Here is a 19713-nt window from a genome sequence, read left to right as displayed (position 1 = left end):
ATTATCACCAAAAGTTATATTAGTCACAGATACAGTACCTGAGCTACATTTAAGAGAAATGTTAGAGATATTGTTGCCAGAGATCAACTGTGCTTTGGATAATGCTAATATTTACTTGCATGGTTTACATTATTTTACAAAGGTTACATTTTTCTCTGTAAATCTGCAAATGCTGAGAAGTGAATGTATCAGCAAGTGCTTTCGATAGGGAACAATATTTCATGAGACATTAACACAATAGTATGGTTATAGATTGATTAGCATAATCAGAAAATTGTGTCTAATACTGTAGCAGGTTGCTTCCGACGTAGTTTTCAATGTATGTGAGATATTTAAGAAATACATTTACCACTGCCATTCTTCCAATGAGTTTCCATGGCTACACAGGGATTTGAACATACAGTAGACCCCTTAGTTCCCGTCCATTACTCTATCTATTGAAACCCACAATGGGTTTCAATAAATCATTGATACAGAAAATGACACATAGCAAACTAAGACATTTGCTAACTCTTAAAATACAGTACCCTCAAGAGGAATGTACTCAAAATCAGCTGAGATATGTTTACAAACTCCCAGTCTATTGAGGATGTTGCAATACACACCACACTATGTTTATCAATTCAATGAGGTGGCCAATAATGTCAGAATTTCTTTAAAGAATTGCTTGTTCAAAAAGATATGGAGGTTAATGACATTAAAGTTGAGCAATCTGTAAACAATGTCATAGAAGCTTTCCTTTGTAACTGTTCAAACTGACCAGTCCATGTGCACAGATTAAATTCAACACAGAGGTCTAAAGTTTCTATTTTTGCTGGCCCCATCGGAATGTATGTCTTGCCTTCTCTCACTGTTTCATCCAAAAGCACAAGCACTTTACATATTCATCTCAAAATATTTCATTAGATTTGCACTGTATGCTCTGTTGTGTGCAATCAGAATTCAGAGCTCTGAATTCTGAAGAGGCAGGTAGTATCTTTAAAACGGTGGAGTATGGCCCTACACAACATCAACAAGAGGAAACAGTACATATACTGTAGTGAACTATATTTGCTATTTTTAAAGCCATTTCATAAGTATACAAGCCAAACAGCTTCATTCAGCTTAAACTCTCCAAATACAAGTTCATCGTAAGTACCTAGCCAAGTAGAGAACCTGATTCTACAAACAGAAATAAGATATCATCATGGTATGCAAATACTCCCAAATACTTTAATTGTCTCTTTCAAATGCTTCTCAGTTTCATGGAAACAAAGAGATGTCTGGAGCAGTCTGGAAGACTCAACAATGAACTGCCAAGTACTGTATTACAAGCTGTACAATTCTGCTTCTTAGATCATTATAAAAACAAGAAAAATTGGACCTGGGGAAGATCATCCCCACAGTTACATGAGTTTCTGAAGCACTCCAAAAACCTTGACGTGTCTGCAATCCCATCTGCAGCATGGTGGGATGGTTTTCCGTGGTCTGACATGCTCGTTAGAATCAGGACGCTTGGAGTCACATGCATTTGTGAGCTTCTGCAAGACAGTCCATATTTTACAGACAAAGCTAAGAATAGGAATCAGAAATGGACATGGGTGCACGCCATACTCTTTCATATGACCTTGACTTTCTTACACTTGAAGAAAATTGCCGAGGTGTATTTACTTGTTTGAACACAAACAGAAGCCCACATGTGGAGAATTCTTCTTTACCAGAATTCTGCTGGGAATCTAATTCAGGTTCAGCTTTAACTACCATCTGAAAAAAGCCTGGAAAGGGATGAGTCTGTTTTGTTTCTATGCTAGCCTAAAGAAAAAACCCTCCTCCATCAGTTGGTGAAGTACAAATAATTTTTTAAAAATTAAACTGAGAGACAAGTAATTGATGATTCAAAAAACTGAGTTCCTATCCTGTGCTCCAAGGGGTGGAGAAAATGCTATTAATTTCTCAGGAACCTAGCTCCTGAGAAATTAAATTTTAAAATTTTTTATTTTATTTATTTTTGGCTGAGTAGTAATTTTATGAAATGTATTTATAAGAATGCATTGCCCTTTCTATAATATCTTAAGATTTTTAAAATTGTATTAGCAAACCAATACAAATGAATTAAGCCAATATTCTCTAATCTAGTCTGAAGGGCACAAGAAAAATAACTACCTAAAATTTTAGACACAAGTAATGTGACAGGAGATAGATAAGGAAAAATCCATTTTACTTCTAACAAGAATTACAGAGCACAATAATGAGCTACTTTTGCATTTGGTATCTATTAAGGGAGATGACGATAGATGGCTTTGGCTTGGTAACACATTCTGGTTTGTAGATGGCATTAGATCTTGCTTAAAGTATAGGAACTTATGAACCAACTATGACTCATATTTTATTTACCAAGATCTTCAGTCTAAGTACAGCTACATTCAACTTCAAAAGAAGATGCCATATAGATAGAGAATAGAAGCATTTTATTGCTAGAACATGATTTTCTCAGGACCAGGTTCACAAGATATTCAACAAATACTGAACATCAGCAGAACTTCAATGTTAGGATTTAAAGCATAACGATAAAGAAAAAGTGGACTAACTAAAATAGCTGAAGTACGTCTCAAGTCTGCTCTTTTAAGAGACATAAGATAAGTTTTTTTTCAGACAGATTAAATGAAAGCACTATATATGGGAAAAAGAACAAACAGGTACTGTACTCACTTCAAACAACGGAGAGGCCCTGGGGAAACTCTAGTTACAGGATTAACACTAACACCGTTCACAGTATTCAGATGAACTTCGGAGATATACAGAGTAACAGAGGAAGACTGCAACCGTGTTTTCACAACTTCTAGTGGACATGTCAAAATTGCACCAACAGTGCCTCCACATCTGAAAAGAAAAAGAACAATAATTAAGGAATTAGAAATGGCTATACTGAAATAACTAAAAGACAGCTTTAGCAGTAACTATCAGGAGAAGATCCTTGTCCAATGTTTTCTTCCTACTCAAATCAATTTTATTAATTCCTTAATTTTTTAAAAAATAATAATTAATTTTATTAATTGCTTTTTGAGTATCTCTCTTGTCTTACAATTGTGTTACATGAAATACTGTGTTATGTGAAAGTGTACTCATTAAGAATGACCATTAATTTAAAATATGCCTCACCCAATTAAACTATCCATAAAGAACTCCCAAGCAAACCCAATCTACCAGAAAAGTAGTTACCTATGGGTTACTCTCCATACCAGTGGTCCCCAACCTTGGGCCTCCAGATGTTCTTGGACTTCAACTCCCAGAAATCCTGGCCTGCAGAGGTGGTGGTGAAAGCTTCTGGGAGTTGTAGTCCAAGAACATCTGGAGGCCCAAGGTTGAGGACCACTGCTCCATACAATCATAAGCAGATAAGAAATGTGTGGCAATTTTAATCTAAGGCTCCTCTAAACCATAGCTATTTATAAGAGTAGTCCCAGAGATGAGACAGACAACTCAAATGATCAGGGCAAATAAAACAGGCATCCACTGATTGCGTCCAACATTTTTAAACAATACAGTATTATGAATATGAAGGTCGATGACTGGTTAGAGATACATTTACTATACCTCTGGGATTTTGCAAGATTATTTTCACAGAGTGAAAAATTGGCCACAAATTATTAAGAGGAGTCAAAACCAAAGTGTTTGTTGATACTTTGACAGGATAAGTTAGATGTGTAATCATAAATAAGCCATATAGGAAGAAACAATCAAGGCATTAAATACTATTTCTGTTTTATATAGACACGCCATTTCCAAACAAATATTACTTTTCTGAGACGTCAACAGTGACACTCAAATTAATTTGAGCCAATATGAACCTTGGTCAACAATATGTTTTTAGTTTTCAAACTCTCCCAGGTTGTTCACCAACCTCAAATGGAACTGGAACACTGAGGTCATCTGCTAACAAGAGTTACATTGTCCCTGTTTCAGTAACCAGGGTATGCACACCCACATTAACAGATGAACCTCAAGCAGAGCTATAATGTTTAACATTAGAGAAACTGACAAAACCTAATGGACAAAAAACTTTCCTCAACTGGTGTGGCAGCAGATCCGATACAAAAACAGTCTTTATTTTTTTTAAAAAATGCAACGAGAAAGCATCATCTTGAAAGGTATTCATCATGTAGCAAATTTTACTCACACATTACTGAAGTGTTCCTTCTAACTCTGATATATCCAGACTTCTTTCATAAATGCTATTATAAGCTATATGAAAATGTAAGCTAAGTATTTCTTGTATTTGACAACAGTCCTATGTGAAACAAATGATCAGTAATATACAATGTGTAGCCTGCATAATTAACTTGTAAACCGCCCAGAGAGTGCTTGAAGTGCTATGGGGCGGTATATAAGCAGCACGCTTTTTTGCTTTGCTTTACTTAGAATACAGTAATCATATGCTTTGTTCCTATTATAAGCCTTGCAATTTAGTATATGTACAGTATTAGTAAATTATGATACACAGTTGCATACTTGCACAAATGCAGAGAGGAAGGCACATTTTGTTGATTTCTATGGTGGACTGTAATTTGTGAGACACTCAGCAATATTATCACTATCATCTCCTCTGTGCTCACATATAAATTACGGAAGACTTCCTAAAGTGACAAGTCTAGACACAAGAGTGGCTAATGCCTTTACTGATTCACTAAAATATCAATATTGGTTAGCCTTTAAGTTCTTCAGGACTCTTCTCAAAGCTGGGGATTACAGAACTATAGACCAGATAAGATTTGGACTTTTCCCTCTTTTTTAAGTTTAATTTTAGCAGTCTCACAAAAATGTTCCCCACCCTTGTTTATGGAGCACAATAAAAGCACATGATTATTATTTTTCTTCCTTTTTCTATTCCTTTAGTATATGTATACTGTTTTGTTGCTATAAAGGTTAAGCATTCAGATGCCAAACTCTTAACACTGTTTTAAAGTGAAATGCTTTACACTGTTAGCCTTTGATAGAGAACACAGGAGCAGGGTATTAGTGATTTACAATGCAGCTACTAACAAATTATGTCAGCCAGATGACTGAAAAAGTTATAAGTCTATTGTGAGGAAAAAGATTATAAGGCTATCAAGGGACAGATATTTACAATGCAGCTACATCATCTACAAAAATAAATTCCTTCGTGTTTAATTTGCCATTTCTAGTTAGATTGCTATTCACTTACCAAAGATAAAGTCTAGAGTAATTTCTATAGGTCTACCCTAATTTACAATTACTCAGTTAATGAATTTAATAAGTGTCTTCTGGAAAAATGTGCTTGTGACTGGTACCCAAAAGCTTACGATATATGATTTCACAAGCGTGCAGAACAGAAATGAGATTATACCATACAGTTGTTTTCTGCAGGGAGCAATATATTTACACACAATCTTTCCAGCAATATTACACACAGATATTTAAAACATTCAGATCTAGATTAAAAACAAACATTGCAGTACTTAACAACTCCTATATTTCAATGTGCGCTTTCAGGGATAAACTCACTTCTTCAGACATCCACAAAAGCCCACGCTGAAATGTAACGTGGCTAAATCTTTGAAAATTAAAACTTTTGAGCCACTCCTAACTCTGACTCTATCAGCATAAATGCAGAGTAAGGATTTTTGTCCCCAAATATACCACTTTACACTAAGCATGTTGTTGTTATGTGCCATCCATCAAGTCACTTTTGACTTACGGTGACCCTATGAAGAGCATTATCCAAAACATCCTGTCATCAGCCACCCTGCTCAGCTCTTGTAGACTCAAGTCTGTGTTTCCTTTAGGAAGTCAGTCCATCTCATATTTGGCTTTCTTCTTTTCCTTATAATATCTACCTTTCCCAGCATTAAGTTTCTTCCCAAAGACTCCTGCCTTCTCATAATGTGCCCAAAGTAGGACAGCCTCAGTTTAAACATTTTTGCCTCCAGCGACAGTTCAAGCTTACAATGATCAACATCTGGCACTTTAATATATTCATCCAATATATACTGTTGTTACTGTTCAAGTAACAGAGAACAGAGTATCTTCTCTCAGGCCCTATTTGTTAATTTTCTCCAGAAGACTTTATTAACCCTGTTTTGGAAGTACAGTATGAGGGGGAAAGCACCTATTGGACCTCCGATATATCTTCTGCAGTGAAGACAGACAAAGACTGCAATCAGCTTTTCTGAAATCTCCTTATTGTTAAGGCCCACTATCATCCAACAGACCTCCCTAGCTATTTTCCTCAATTTTTAAAGAACTCTTGGTTTTACTGTTACTAACAATAGTTCTAAAACTCATTTCTCTGAGCATTTGAACAGTAACAACACAGCTGTATTAATAAGTAATGATTTCATCAAGAATCCACTTGTAACAATAAATTCAGTTGGTTGCTGTGGGTTTTTTGGGCTCTTTGGCTGTGTTCTGAAGGTTGTTCTTCCTAATATTTCGCCAGACTTTGTGGCTGCCATCTTCAGAGGACAGGAGTCAGAACACTGTCTGTCCTCTGTTTCTTCGAGAATACAATAAATTCAATTCTTTCCTCATACTATCATTGTCTTAGTCTAGAATCAACAATTGCAACTGATCTTCCATTTTTCAGTGGATTTTTAATGTTAGTTTCACAGATTTTAAAAAGTACAGTCTTGCTCAGAAACCAGCAAATAAGCTTCAGCTAATCAGCCCTATAAGTGAGCAGAATCTTCCAGAAGATTGAGCATGCTCAAATGTTTCAGAATAATGATATATAAGCATCCAATGACTTTATTATTTAAGCATATATGATTTGGATAGTAACAGAATTATCACAGGAGCAAAACTACTGAAGTCAAAAGCAGGACAAGAGACAACGACTTTTACTAGCTCACAAACAAGATAAATACTAAGGAAACACTGCTTTCACTGTTATAGTAGCACTAGCAATCTTTGGTTTCCCTTCCAAATACAGTTATTTTGACTCATAACAAAAGCATAACAAAATATCCCTTACTATGTCACAGAAAAATGCTGTTAGAAGGCAGAAGCCAACAAGCATTCCTCAGCAGCTAGGTAACAAAAAGTTAGGAATGATGACCTCAAATTATTTTCATCCTGCTTTGCATGTGACAACACGCATATTTTCCAGCAGTGCCAACTAAAGGACTGAGGACAAGCCTTCACTTACTACTCTGAGAACAAGCTACAAGGCCTGTAATGATTCTTTCTGCATAATATGAACTTTGACCAATTTCATGCAACCTTGAAGCAGAGGATTCTAGCCCAAAACACTTTCACACACAAGAGAAAAAGAGGAAAATTACTAGCTTGACAGGGAAGCCATGCTACATGCCCTGACCTTCTCCCCACCCCATTAGCTCTTTGCCTTCTCTACAAGGAAAGGGTACACTAAAATATGAGGAGAAGGGAAGCTGTTTTTCGCCTTCAGAGAAAAACAATTTCGGAGGGGGAGCATATTCGGATTGGTTTTCTTAAAGCACAAGACCAGAAATAGGAGTATTAAAGTAGTGACATTTCAGAAAGGGGCATGAGCCTGTCAGGTTATGAGTGGTACACAAGTTGGTGGAAGTGTAAAATGTAGCAGCAATATTTCACACATAATGAAGGTACAAATAAAAAGAAGCTTGAAGCAGTGGTCCTTTGGCCATTTGAATGTTTTTATTTTTCCAATTAGTTAGAACCAGGAGTTTCAAATGACCAAGACCATTTTAAAAGTACATCATTTTTATTATGATTTAAAATTAATTAATTAATTTTATTATGAGGGAAAATTAATATCATCCTATCTTATATTTAAAAAACTTGGGCAATTAATTAATGTGCTGCTTAAGACAATCAGATTACTACATTCCTGTAAAAAACAGGTATCTCAATGAATACTATCGATGTCCAGGTAAAGCACTTAATCATAACTCAGGAGGACAAAGAAAGCATAAGCTTTTCCTTAGAAATAAATCATCTTTGCTTTTCCTGATTCAAAATCACTGATTACATTGAAGTCTTGTGGCTAATTTCAGATGCAAGGAGCAGGAAGGATGAGGGTATAGAAAATGGAAAATGTAGAAAAACAGGCTCCCTGCTCAGCTGTTTGAAGAAGGAATCAAGACAGATGTGGCCACTGTTGTTTCAAAGTCTTTCGCTTACTGCCAACATGGGAAGTCTATGTGGGCTTTCTCTTGATAATTAGAAAAATAAAAATAAAAATAAAGAGTGCCCAACTCCTGTCCTGCCTGCACCATCCCACCCAGCTTTCCCATTTGCACCAAAAAGGCACAGGCCAAGTCTGGAGCTTCTGCACAATCCTACTACTGTACTTAACCTGCATACAATTTTCAGTCCACCTAATAGTGAACTTGGGTGCTTTTAAGCACTACCAGTTTGAAAACTCTGCCATGCCCCACCCAAAGAAAACAAGTTATCACTACTTGGGGGATCCTCTCAGTACCCAGAGGTTATATATTCATAGAAATAAAAGAACCACTTTTTTTTCTTTTAGCTATGCAGCTCTTTAAACTGAGCATGCTTAAAGAGCCCTGAGGGAAAAACAAACAGGAAAATTGAAGTGGGAGTGTTTCAGCAATAGGACTAAAATTCAGTCCTATTTCCCTACAAGTGTCTGAATCCCCTATAGTATGCAACGTATTTCTATCCAGAGACAAAGACACAATAGTCAAAACCCTGTTGCTTAACATAGTAAATCCCACTAGAACAAGCCCACTAAATCAATGGGATTTGGTGAATTCCCCTTAAATTCTGTTGATTTAAATGGGCCTATTCTAACTGCAACTGACTTAGCATAATAAGCAGCCCTTAGAGTAGGCCCATTTGAATCGCCTGAACTTTCAGAGAAGTTGACTCACCAAACTCCATTGATTTAAAGGCCTTAGTCTAGTGCTATTAACTGCACCCAGTAACAGGATTTTGTCTTATAATATTTGAAGGCAGGGGGATCCACCTGGCGCCCCAGTTCTGGATGAAAGGTGGGATATTAATCAAATGGAAAAAAATATAAATAAAGGTGGGGGAGCAAGAAAAGGAATCGACCTACCCCCCAGCAAACAGATGCACAAAAGTGTCCCTTTGGTTCATCGTCTCTCATTCTTGTCCCCGACAAACAGTGAAGAAAAGACGCACTCAGGCTTTTTTTCTTTCTTTCTTTCTTTCTTTCTTTCTTTCTTCCTAAACCGAGGAAAGAGAAGCAGACTAGACCGGCCGGGCTACCGTTTGTCTCCGGATGGAGGGAACACAGTCCGGGAGGGACCCGCTGCCGCTTAGCCCTCCTGTGAGCTCGAGCAAGAAAAAATCCCTCTTCCTCCTGCGTGCCTCAGCAACGACGACACCGACACCTCCAGGCGCGGGCGCGGGAGCTTCTCGCCGCAGCCGCCGCCAGCCACCAAAAAGGCCAGGCCAGGTAGGCCTCTCGCTTCTAAATACGAAACGAGGGCCCAACATAAACAGAAGCCGCCATTGGCTGATCGGGGCCCGTGACGTCACCGGCCGAAGCTTATCAGGCTTTCTGCACGTGATCGGGAGTACTGAAGGGAAGCGAGGCGACCCATCAATGGAACGGATGGGCGGGGGCGGAGGGAGGTGAATGGGGGGGAGTAGAGGCACCGACAACTGGAGGCGAGACTTGAATGTGCCAAGCCGTCCCACCGGTAAGAGGCGCTGCTGGCTTGGCCCAACCTGTGCCCGCTTACTCCGGAGTAAGCCTGATCGAATCGGGCGGAATTTACTTCCGAGTAAACGTCCCACGTGGGCTGGCCAAGCAGGGAGCGGGCTCCTCATCCGAACGGCGTTATCTTACGGGATTAGGAGAGTTATCGCTTCACCTTTGCCTCTTGGGAAAAGATCTCACCTGCTCCTTTTTCTTTTTACAAGGCTGCTACCTGTTTCTCTTCCTCTGAGCAGGAAAAAAGGGAAAGCAAGTTAAAGATTGAACAGCATTCCCCAAGGGAAGCCTGTTCCCCTCTGCTGCCTCTCCTTTTCACTCGCTACCGAGGACGCACTTGTTGGCACAGAAGGGAAAAGGTTTGAAGGGAGGGGAAAAAAAGGTGAATAGCATGCAGTTTCCAGGACAAGGATGGGGAAGATCCCCCGCTGAAACGAAAGGCTGTGTCAAATTCCAAATAAGCCTATTCCAGCTATAGGTAGATAACAACTGAGGGAAGAGGCAGAGGATAAAAACCTTTGGTCATTGTCTGCTTTTGTCTCTGTATATAAATCTGTTGCATAATATCTGGGATTCAAACTTGTAGGGAGGCTTGAAATCAGGACGTGGGGAAATCGCAAGGAGAGTCTGATGCCAGGGATTTCTTGCATCTTTGAAGGAAACTTACAGTTTGTTTACCTCAGAAAGGAGTAACAAGAAATGTGGTGGAAACTTGCAGTTTGAAGGATTTAGTAGTTATGTGCCATCAAGTCAGAACTGACTTAAAGCAGCTGTAAAAGTATTTTAGAGATCACTCATTCCATGGGTCTTCATACGTCAGAGGCAACTTGACAGTATGTAACAATGGGGCTTTCGGGGTAAGCACGATATTTGAGGAGTGGCTTTACCAGTTCCACAACCTTAGTTCCACGGCTGAGTGGGAATTTGAACCCAGGCCGCTGAGTCTGATATGTTACTTTGTCCACTACACTGCACTTCATATCTGAAGGATTTAGAACAAGCATGAATTGCTGCATTCCAGTGGTGAGCAGGGCCAAAGGAAAAAGGGTGGGGAAAAAAACATAACCAACATATTTTAGATTAAAGCTTCGAGAGACAGCAGCTAAGCTTTAGGAGAGGGCTTTCAACTTTTCACAACCCATCAAAAAATAAAAGAAGGGAGGAGAGGAAAATCACTCATGTCATGGGCAAGAAGCCCAGCATAGCAAGATTTCATCCCAGGCCCCTTTCCGACCCTTTTGCCAAAGACTTCAGAGAATGGTTGTCGTGGGTTTTTCAGGCTCTTTGGCCGTGTTCTGCCCAGTTAGTGTTTTCTCAAGCTAAAGTTATGACAGTGGGATCTTATTCATCTCAGAAGGTTTGCTCCCATTGTTTTTGTTGTTTAATCATTAACTCATGTCCGACTCTTCGTGACCCCATGGACCAGAGCACGCCAGGCGTTCCTGTCTTCCACTGCCTCCCAAAGTTGGGTCAAATTCATGTTGGTAGCAACGATGACACTGTCCAACCATCTTGTTCTCTGTCATCCCCTTCTCTTGCCTTCACACTTTCCAACATCAGGGTCTTTTCCAGGGAATCTTCTCGTCTCATGAGATGGCCAAAGTATTGAAGCCTCAGCTTCAGGATCTGTCCTTCCAGTGAGCACTCAGGGTTGATTTCTTTCAAAATGGATAGGTCTGTTCCCTTTGCAGTCCAGGGGACTCTCAAGAGTCTCCTCCAGCACTACAATTCAAAAGCGTCAGTTCTTCAGTGGTCAGTCTTCTTTATGGTCCAGCTCTCACTTCCATACATCGCTACTGGAAAAACCATATCTTTGATTATGTAGACCTTTGGTGATGTCTCTGCTTTTTAAGATGCTGTCTAGGTTTGTCATTGCTTTCCTCCCAAGAAGCAGGCATCTTTTAATTTCTTGGCTGCTGTCATCATCTGCAGTGACCATGGAGCCCAAGAAAGTAAAATCTGTCGCTACCTCCATATCTTCCCCTTCTGTTTACTAGGAGGTGATGGGACCAGTGGCCATGATCTTAGTTTTGTTTTGTTTTTGATGTTGAGCTCCAGACCATTTTTTGTGCTCTCCTCTTTCACCCTCATTATGAGGTTCTTTAATTCCACCTCACTTTCTGCCATCGGTGCTCCTATACAAGTACGTAAAGGATTACAGCCTAAAAGTACTGTATTAACATTTTCTCACATCAATTAAATTTACTGTGCCTTCATTGCTAGTCCTCATTTGTATTCTTAGCAAATAGATGCAATTTTTTCTAATGTGCAAAGGTGCCTAGAAAATGTTAATGTCAACACTGCACATTCATTTATAGTATAGATTTTGTATACATATACAGCTCAGTGGTTTAGGTCTCTGGCTGCAGAGCCAGAGGTTAAGACTTGGATTCTCCACTATGCTTCCTTGGCAAGCGCTGGACTTGATGATTCATAAGGTCCCTTCCACCTGTGCAGTTCCATGATTATTATTGTATTTTAAATATATAACATGTATATTCCCTTGTTTCTATATTTGGTAGTACTGAACAATTAAGATCAACCTGTTCCCCACACTGAAAAAAAAAAGCCAGCCAATTCCAGTGTGAGGTTACCACCAGGACCTTAGGTATAAAACATGATTAAGAAGTATAACTGACTTGTAAGTTTGTAACAAATAAGTAGTCATGATGGTATGACCTGACTGAGCTTGAGAATTTCACTTCCAGTATTTACATGACCTTCTGTTCACCAGGTGTCCTTTACCCACACTTTGATTCCAATTAACTGAACCCAAATTCAATGCTATAATGGAAGTTTTTATGTCAGATTTAATGACATGACTGTTGTCCAACTAAAAGTTCTCTGTGTTAACTAAGGTCCAAGCTGACCTACAGAAACATTACATAAGGCTAACACAACTTCACTTGTATTTAATTCTGTCCATAACAACCCTGTAGCTGCAACACTAAATTGCTAATACCCTTAAACTGACAGAAGCCATAACCACAACATCGCAAAACATACACAAAAACAACCAGGCCACAGTACAGAAGGCAATCAAAACTGCATCTGTAATGAAAGTGGGATTGGGTGAATATCTATTTTGGAGTTGAAAACCACACTCTCCTAAATATGTCTCAAAAGTTAGCGGGGGTGGGGTGGGGAGAGCAAAACAAAGTTTCAGTACTACCATAAATTTGTGGGCTCTATATTCTGCATTCTTAATGCGAGCCGTGTGCAAAATACATTTTTGTTCACAACAGAACCAGTGTCGACCTCCTTCTCTCCAACACGACCATGCTATTTCCACAAATGAGGTCAGTGACCTCCCCAGAGTCCGCACTAAAAAGAAGAGTTCAGAAATGGAAAAGACTCTGCCCAGAAAGCCAACACACACAGGACACGTACTTCGAGCCCTCTATCACACTATGAATTTGATGATGATGATGATGATGATCTTCTGCGACCCTAATCCTGTCACCTGTCAGCCAGCTTCCCCCATTTTTCGTCTTAGCTGCCCGAGCCTAAACACCTTTAGGAAGTGAGTCCCAGCGAGTTCAGTCCGGTTTACACCCAAGTAAGCACGTACTCCTCTGCAACCGCACCGCCGCAGTCTTTCCCCACCAGCTCCTACCCAACTTGAAGAGCCACTTCCGTGGGATCTGCGGAAGAGAGAAGAGGAAGGGATGGGCTTTTTCTGCCCGACATGTTTGCCTCTGATCCCGAACCCCGATGAGCTCTCTCTCTCTCTCTCTCTCTCTCTCTCTCTCCTACTGTAAAGACCCCCGACCTGCTGTTTCTGTATATACACCAGCCGCCTTTCATCCCCTACAGGCCTTGGGTTAGCGCAGGGGAAAACCCTTTCGCTTTTCTATAGGCGCCGCTCGCGTTACAAAAAGGCTGGGGCGCATTCACACGTTCCCACCGCCTCGCCAAGGTGTCGCGAGTTAGCTTTGGCCGGCACCTACCCTCCAGCAAACAGATGGACCAGGGTGTCTCTCTGGTTCATTCTCTCTCATTCTCGTCCCCAGCCGACGAGAGGGGGGGGGGGCAGAAAACACTTCCTCTGGCCGCCGCCGCTGCTTTAATGGCGTCCAGGAAAGCTCTCCAGGGCCGCCCCCTACTGGGCCAAAGGGCTAACCGCACGTCCGGTCTCGACCGAGGCTAGTGGGGGAGACAGAAGGGAAATTGAGGTTCCCCTTGGATACAACGGGATTAAGAGCCGTGCAAATTGGAAGCAAATATGAATGCAAAAGTGAGGAATGGGGAGCCAGAAAGAGCCCCATTTCTCCACCTCTTCAGGAGTAAATCTGTGATACCGACCCGAGGAAGCTTATAAAATAATCACACCCTTTGTCGCCTTCCGTCCGGAAAGCATGCCCTTCAAAGCTGCATTTCCGATTCGGAGCGGGTGATAAAGTACACAAGTCCCACCACGGAAACCTAAATAAGAGGGTCTTCATCCAGACCCCTAAAGATCGTCTATTTAGTTGTCACTCGGAATAGAAACTCGTGCATCATTTGGAGTGCAGTCCAGGAAAGCTGCTGCTGCAATGCATCTGTTAGACTTTTACGTTGCCAAGAGAAAGTTTACATTCATGATTTTGTTTTCCTGAAATAGACCGGAATGCCAAATAATCACACCTTCTGTGTCTCTCTCTTCCCCCCCCCCCCCCGCTCTCGACCTCGGCCTTTTTTGCAAATACTGTACTGCATGCTTTTAATAGCATCCTTGACAGGTGGGACTCGGGCGCTTCCACTTTTTTCCTCCGCATACCGGGAGGCATTTCGTCGGAGGCCCCGCGCCTCTTCCGGGTCACACGCAGGCTGCGTGCCGCGGAGCGAGTTTTGGGGGCGGAGGGGGGAGCCGAGCTTATCCTTCCCGAGCCCATAGGCAACGCAGATGACGCTTGCTCAGCTGCAGTAGCTGTGGAGAAGGCAGCCAGCCGGAGGCTTCCGGCTGTTAGGAATATGAAATGGCATGATCCGAAATTATTAATGCTTTTCTTACGCTGTCCTTGCTCCGCCGGGTGAGGGGATACTACTTAGCCCAAAACCGATCATCATGACCTTTGCACGTGCCCGATCATCATGCCCTTTAGATGGTGGTGCGCGGATACTCGGGAGGGAAATAGGAGGTCGGCGACAGAGAGATCAAAAACCACAAGTTAAACAAGGTGCTGCAAGATTCAAGACAGGAGTGTGTGCAATTCAAGCGACTGCAGAGGAAAGAAGTCAACACAGCTCAAAAAGCGGAATTTTGACAGTTGATCCCTCTTCACTTGAGCTACTTTCTCCCCAACCTGTTATTTTACCCCACAGGGCAAACATGCAGGTCGCCTATCTGTAGATGTTTACCCTGTGAAACAATTTAGACGAGAACCTTAAGGAACCTTAAGCTGTCTCTCCCTCTGGGCAGTTAAGAAGGAAAAAACTCTGATGGAAGCCCCCCCCCCCCAAGTACAGTATGTTTGAAGCAAGCAACATTTGCTCAAAGCAAAGAATTCAAATCCCAGCTCATAACCTTCCCCCACAAGCACTGGTACTCTCTCCCAGTACCTTAACTGCCACCCCACTGAAAAAAACAGTGTAGTCCCATAGCCTCCACACATGATCAGTAGCTGTAAAAGATCCGAATTGAAAGAGGTTTTGATAATGTCATTTCCTACAAAACAACAGGTCTGCAGCACAGTCCAAACTACAGTCATCTAATCTTTACTAAACCAGTCCAATTGATTCATATTTGTAGAGATGGTTTTTCATTTAAGGATCTTAGTCTGCAGTGAGGAAACAGTTCTCTGTGTGTCTCTTTCTTTAGAGAATTGAAGAGCAGGGCCCACCTTGTAGTAATTAAGATACAAAAAGGTGCATCAGTGTGTCCATGTAAAAAGTACTAACATGAATTTGACCAAACGCTGGGAGGCAGTGGAAGACAGGAGGGCCTGGCGTGCTCTGGTCCATGGGGTCACAAAGAATTGGACACGACTTAACGACTAAACAACAACAACAACGTGTGTGATAACACAGACAATAAGCAAATACAATAGGATGAAAAGCCTCTGTTGCTGTTTAAGTAACAGGATTTGGAGTTAAATATTGAATATAGCACTCCTAGACTTTGTGATTTTTATGTTGTATTTGTATTTGTTCTTTGAACAGGGGATGGTCTCTTCATCTTTCTTTCTCTCACACACATACAAGCACACTACGCAGAGTGCTGTAGTAGGGCATTCCTGGCAGATAGGATACAGTATTATATTTTCTTGGAGGCGGTGGTAATCTACAACAGATTAATCTGCTCCTATTCTCTATATGTTAAGGAATTAATATCAGAATTAAATTGCTGTACCAGTGGCCTATGATTTATCTTCTGACAGACCACATTTCATGTCTGTAGGTACCATATTAATGTTTGTAAATTGCAAGCTGTACATATTTGGGATGGAAAATCAAATTTGTAGCTGTGGCTCCTTTTTACAGGAGAGAATGAAAATAGGCTGTGTTTTCCCTAAGGAGGGATGGAACTACTACTATGAGTGTCATGTGGACTAGAAGGGGGGTACCACACCCCAAAATTTCAGTATATTAACCCCATGTTCTAGCCAACATTAGGTAGAACTCTGTTGTGTCTTGAGCTTGAAGAGTTTCTATCTGCTCACCGCATTAATACTTGGTCATGGGTATAACTGACCAGTAGGAGACAAAGAGCCTGATAAAGATCTTCGTGTACCTCAGAGAGCAGGAAAAGAAGTGCAGCAAAAGAAGCTGAACAGTTTGTCCACATAAGCATGAATATTTTGGAAATCCAAACTGGAAAGGTAAAGCTGTTACTGAGAATAAAATAGCAATAAAATACAACAATTAGATAAAGTATACTTTTTAAAACTAAAGTAAAACTTGACTAAACCAAAGAGGTTCCCCTGCTAATTTTGAGATACCCCTGCTTACTCAGTGAGGCACTCATGCTTTTCCATCTGCTCAGTGCAAGACTTGTCCTTCAGATGTTATCCGTGATTGAGTGCAATTCCTGTAAGCCTTAAACTTACTTCATAGCAAATTCTGAACCAGATTGGGACTGGAAAACAAGAACATCTGGAGTAGTCACATGTTCCCCAACACTTTAAGAAGTATTTGGGCATCCGAAGTCAAGGAGGAAAGGTGAGATATAGAATTTAAGTCATTCTTAGGCAGAAGAACTTCCAAGAACCCCTTATTACCACTGTCTTCTAGTCCAGATACTTGGACTAGAAACTGAAAAATTGAAATCTAGTGCAGCTGTGTGTATAACATGTGCTTTCTCTTTAGCCTTGTCCAGAAGATGGCTCTTAAAAGTTCCTGATGAAAACTCAACTCTTTGTCTACTCTAAACAGAGCATACAATCTTATTTGGATATTATGTTACTTCTTTTTCTTCCTGTGAGCAAAAGCAGCAACCAATTACAGGGGTTTGAAAAAGTCTGATTGTATGCATTGCATGTGCCTCAATTATCTCTAAATGGATTTCAAATGTCTCAGATGCAGAACAAAGCTAAACACTGTGCACTGTAATGTCATGTGCTACTCACTCTGTTTCTCATGAAATGGATTTCCACTAAATTAGAGGAAGGGTGCCAAACTGTTCATACTGTTCTGTTTTACTGTTCATGGGGTCTACTGGGTACTGGTTTCCAAAACCTACATTAATAGACAGATATATATGAAAATCAAATAATTCAGTTTACTTTTAAAGACTTTGGCCAGAGTTTGGAAATGCAGAACAACAGTTGTGGAAGCGATCTGTCGTGCCCTGGTTGCACAATCAGTTGTGCACCTGATAACACAAGAGACAGCTTGCAAAATGCAAAATCTCTGTGTGTGATTGCCCTTACAAATGCACTAAAACCCAACAGGACCTTGGCCTTTAAATCCAGAGTTAGATTTCTTGAGTATTGGAACAACACTGAAGCAAGCAATGTGCTCCTGTTACACATGACACTTATTTTTACTTTCTTGGATCCATTATATGTGTTTGTAGATGGGAAGGAAAGAAAGAAGTGGGCACTGATATTTGAGCTGAAACAGTATTTAGGCTTCTTTGTGGGTTGCTTTTGTGAATAGATGCTCATGCATTCAAGGAACAGGGCCATCCAGCTAATCATCCTACCACTGAGGCTTCAAGGTTCCTCTGGCTTCACTCTGTGCATTAGGTATGTACAGAAGAAAAAAAATACAACTATGGCCAGATCTAGAAATGTCTGCATTCTCCTCCAGATATCCACAATTCATATGCAGTTGTTGAGAAAGCCATATAAATTTGGGAGCGAGGATCACAAACTCTGCCCCATTATCTTTTGATCACATTTTGCCCAATGTTTGTTTGGCGGCCAATTGCAGAGGGCAAGGGTCATGACTTAGTGATATCACGGGGGCAGACCCATGTGTGATTGTTACAAAATAATGTGTGTGTGCGTGCGCATGCGTGCATATCCAAGGGATGTGTGCAGGCAATGTGGATTTCCTGCAGTACCTCCTAAAAAAGTTATTTGTCCAATATATGTGCAAACATCTTTGCACTGAACCAGTGAGCCGTGGCACAAATTTGGAGAATGGCACCGGAGCATTAAAGCTATCACACACAGAATGAAATCAGATTGTCTCATCCTCCAAGGCAGCTTGCCCTGAGGTTTATCTTCCCATCTGGAAATCCAGAGACGCACACCATTTCCCTGAGACTTCAGACAGTGCCTTGAGATTTGCCAGCCCTGCTGATGTTAGTTTGAAGATGAGCAAGATCTTTGACAGGCCTTATCTCTCCTTCTTACTCGAAGCTTTACAAGATCTCAAGCACGGGGAAGGGAGAAATCTATATCTTGTGAAATTTGGCTTAGTTTAGACAGGACTTGCTCAAATTCAGTTCCTCAAATGTTGTTGAACTATAATCCCCATCATTCTTATCTACAGCAGGGGTAATAGTCAGGGAAGGTAGTTCAACCACATCTGAGACTCTGGGCTCAATGTTTCAATGAAACAGGCCATTTCTTCCCTGCCCCCACTCCCCAACTGGCTTCTGCTTCCTCTCTGGAGACTTTGCTATGGAGGAGGCTTTGTTAAGATTTATCAGGCAGGGAGAACAACCTCTGGTTTAGAAATACAGTCGCATTGCTTCAAAAACTTAAGTTGGATGAGCTTGATGTTTCAGAAGCCCGTGTACTTGAACTTGACGATTCAGATACTGTTAACTCTGCAACTGTATGCAACTTTCTAGAATGATTTTTAAAAGTCTCTAAGTCACATTAAGCCAAGAATTATAGAGATCAAAGCCACTTGTTTGTATTATATCTTGATGCTGGTATCAGTTTACAGGAGCCAAGGGGCATGGAAGATGAAAATTTACAAGCATAAGAAGCTGTATAAACTGGTGATCATAAGACCTAAAGGCCTTTCCATAGCTCTAGTATGAGTATGTCTATGTGTCTAAAGGTTATTTTTAAAAGTACTTCTTGATAGAAATCCTTTTGTGCAGCTATGCCTGTATAAGTCAGAGTAGTGAAAGGAATAGGAAAAAAATCACATCAGTAGCGTAGAAGTAATATCCACTTTCTCAGGAAAGTCACACAACAGTCCTGATAGGAACCACACAATCAATTTTATAAGCACAATTAGGAACATCTGATTGGGAATCACATAATCAGTTCTACGAGCTCAGCCTGAATCACACAGCCACAATGTGAACTGTGCAGCTAATTGTGCTAATGTATCTTAGGTCCCACTGATTTCAGAGGATCTACTTTTAATATGCTTAAGGGTGGAATCAGATAGGGACATAGACTACTTTGGATAGTTTGTGGCACAGTCTGGTATGAACTATTTCCCGGAGACCACATGACTTACCAGCAATAGTGCTTCAGATTGATCCAAATCCATGCGCCAATTAGACCTTTTTGAACCAGCAGTAAGGCTACTCCTTTGGGGGCTGGGCTGGAGCAACTTCCCAATGGACAGAAGGACTGCTTCATGGGGGATTTTTCCTGGGAAAATCACTCTTTCCAGTGAAATCAAATGCAGTCCTAAATTTGGATCTAAACCACTGTGAGTTTCTGCTG

General features: G+C 40.8%; 1 protein-coding gene across 2 annotated transcripts in view; it reads right to left on the bottom strand.

Moving 5' to 3' along the window:
• The window catches only part of SLC25A36 (solute carrier family 25 member 36), a 39503-nt gene extending 25747 nt beyond the window's left edge, over positions 1–13756 (bottom strand). The window contains exons 1-2 of one of the 2 annotated variants that reach the window (XM_020793151.3): positions 13600–13756; positions 2689–2859 (exon numbers count right to left, since the gene is read on the bottom strand). In XM_020793151.3, the coding sequence (XP_020648810.1) occupies positions 2689–2859; positions 13600–13640 (212 nt within the window). In that variant the 5' untranslated portion in view covers positions 13641–13756. Of the gene's footprint in view, positions 1–2688; positions 2860–9025; positions 9473–13599 lie in introns of those variants that run through there. The other variant, XM_020793153.3, reaches the window with a different exon arrangement.
• Between the last annotated feature and the right edge of the window lie 5957 nt (positions 13757–19713).

The sequence above is a fragment of the Pogona vitticeps genome, chromosome 3 (genome assembly GCF_051106095.1).
Source record: "Pogona vitticeps strain Pit_001003342236 chromosome 3, PviZW2.1, whole genome shotgun sequence".
NCBI classification, from domain to species: domain Eukaryota; kingdom Metazoa; phylum Chordata; class Lepidosauria; order Squamata; family Agamidae; genus Pogona; species Pogona vitticeps.
The sequence above is the reverse complement of the archived record's forward strand: the minus strand, read 5'-3'. Positions and strand labels throughout refer to the sequence as shown.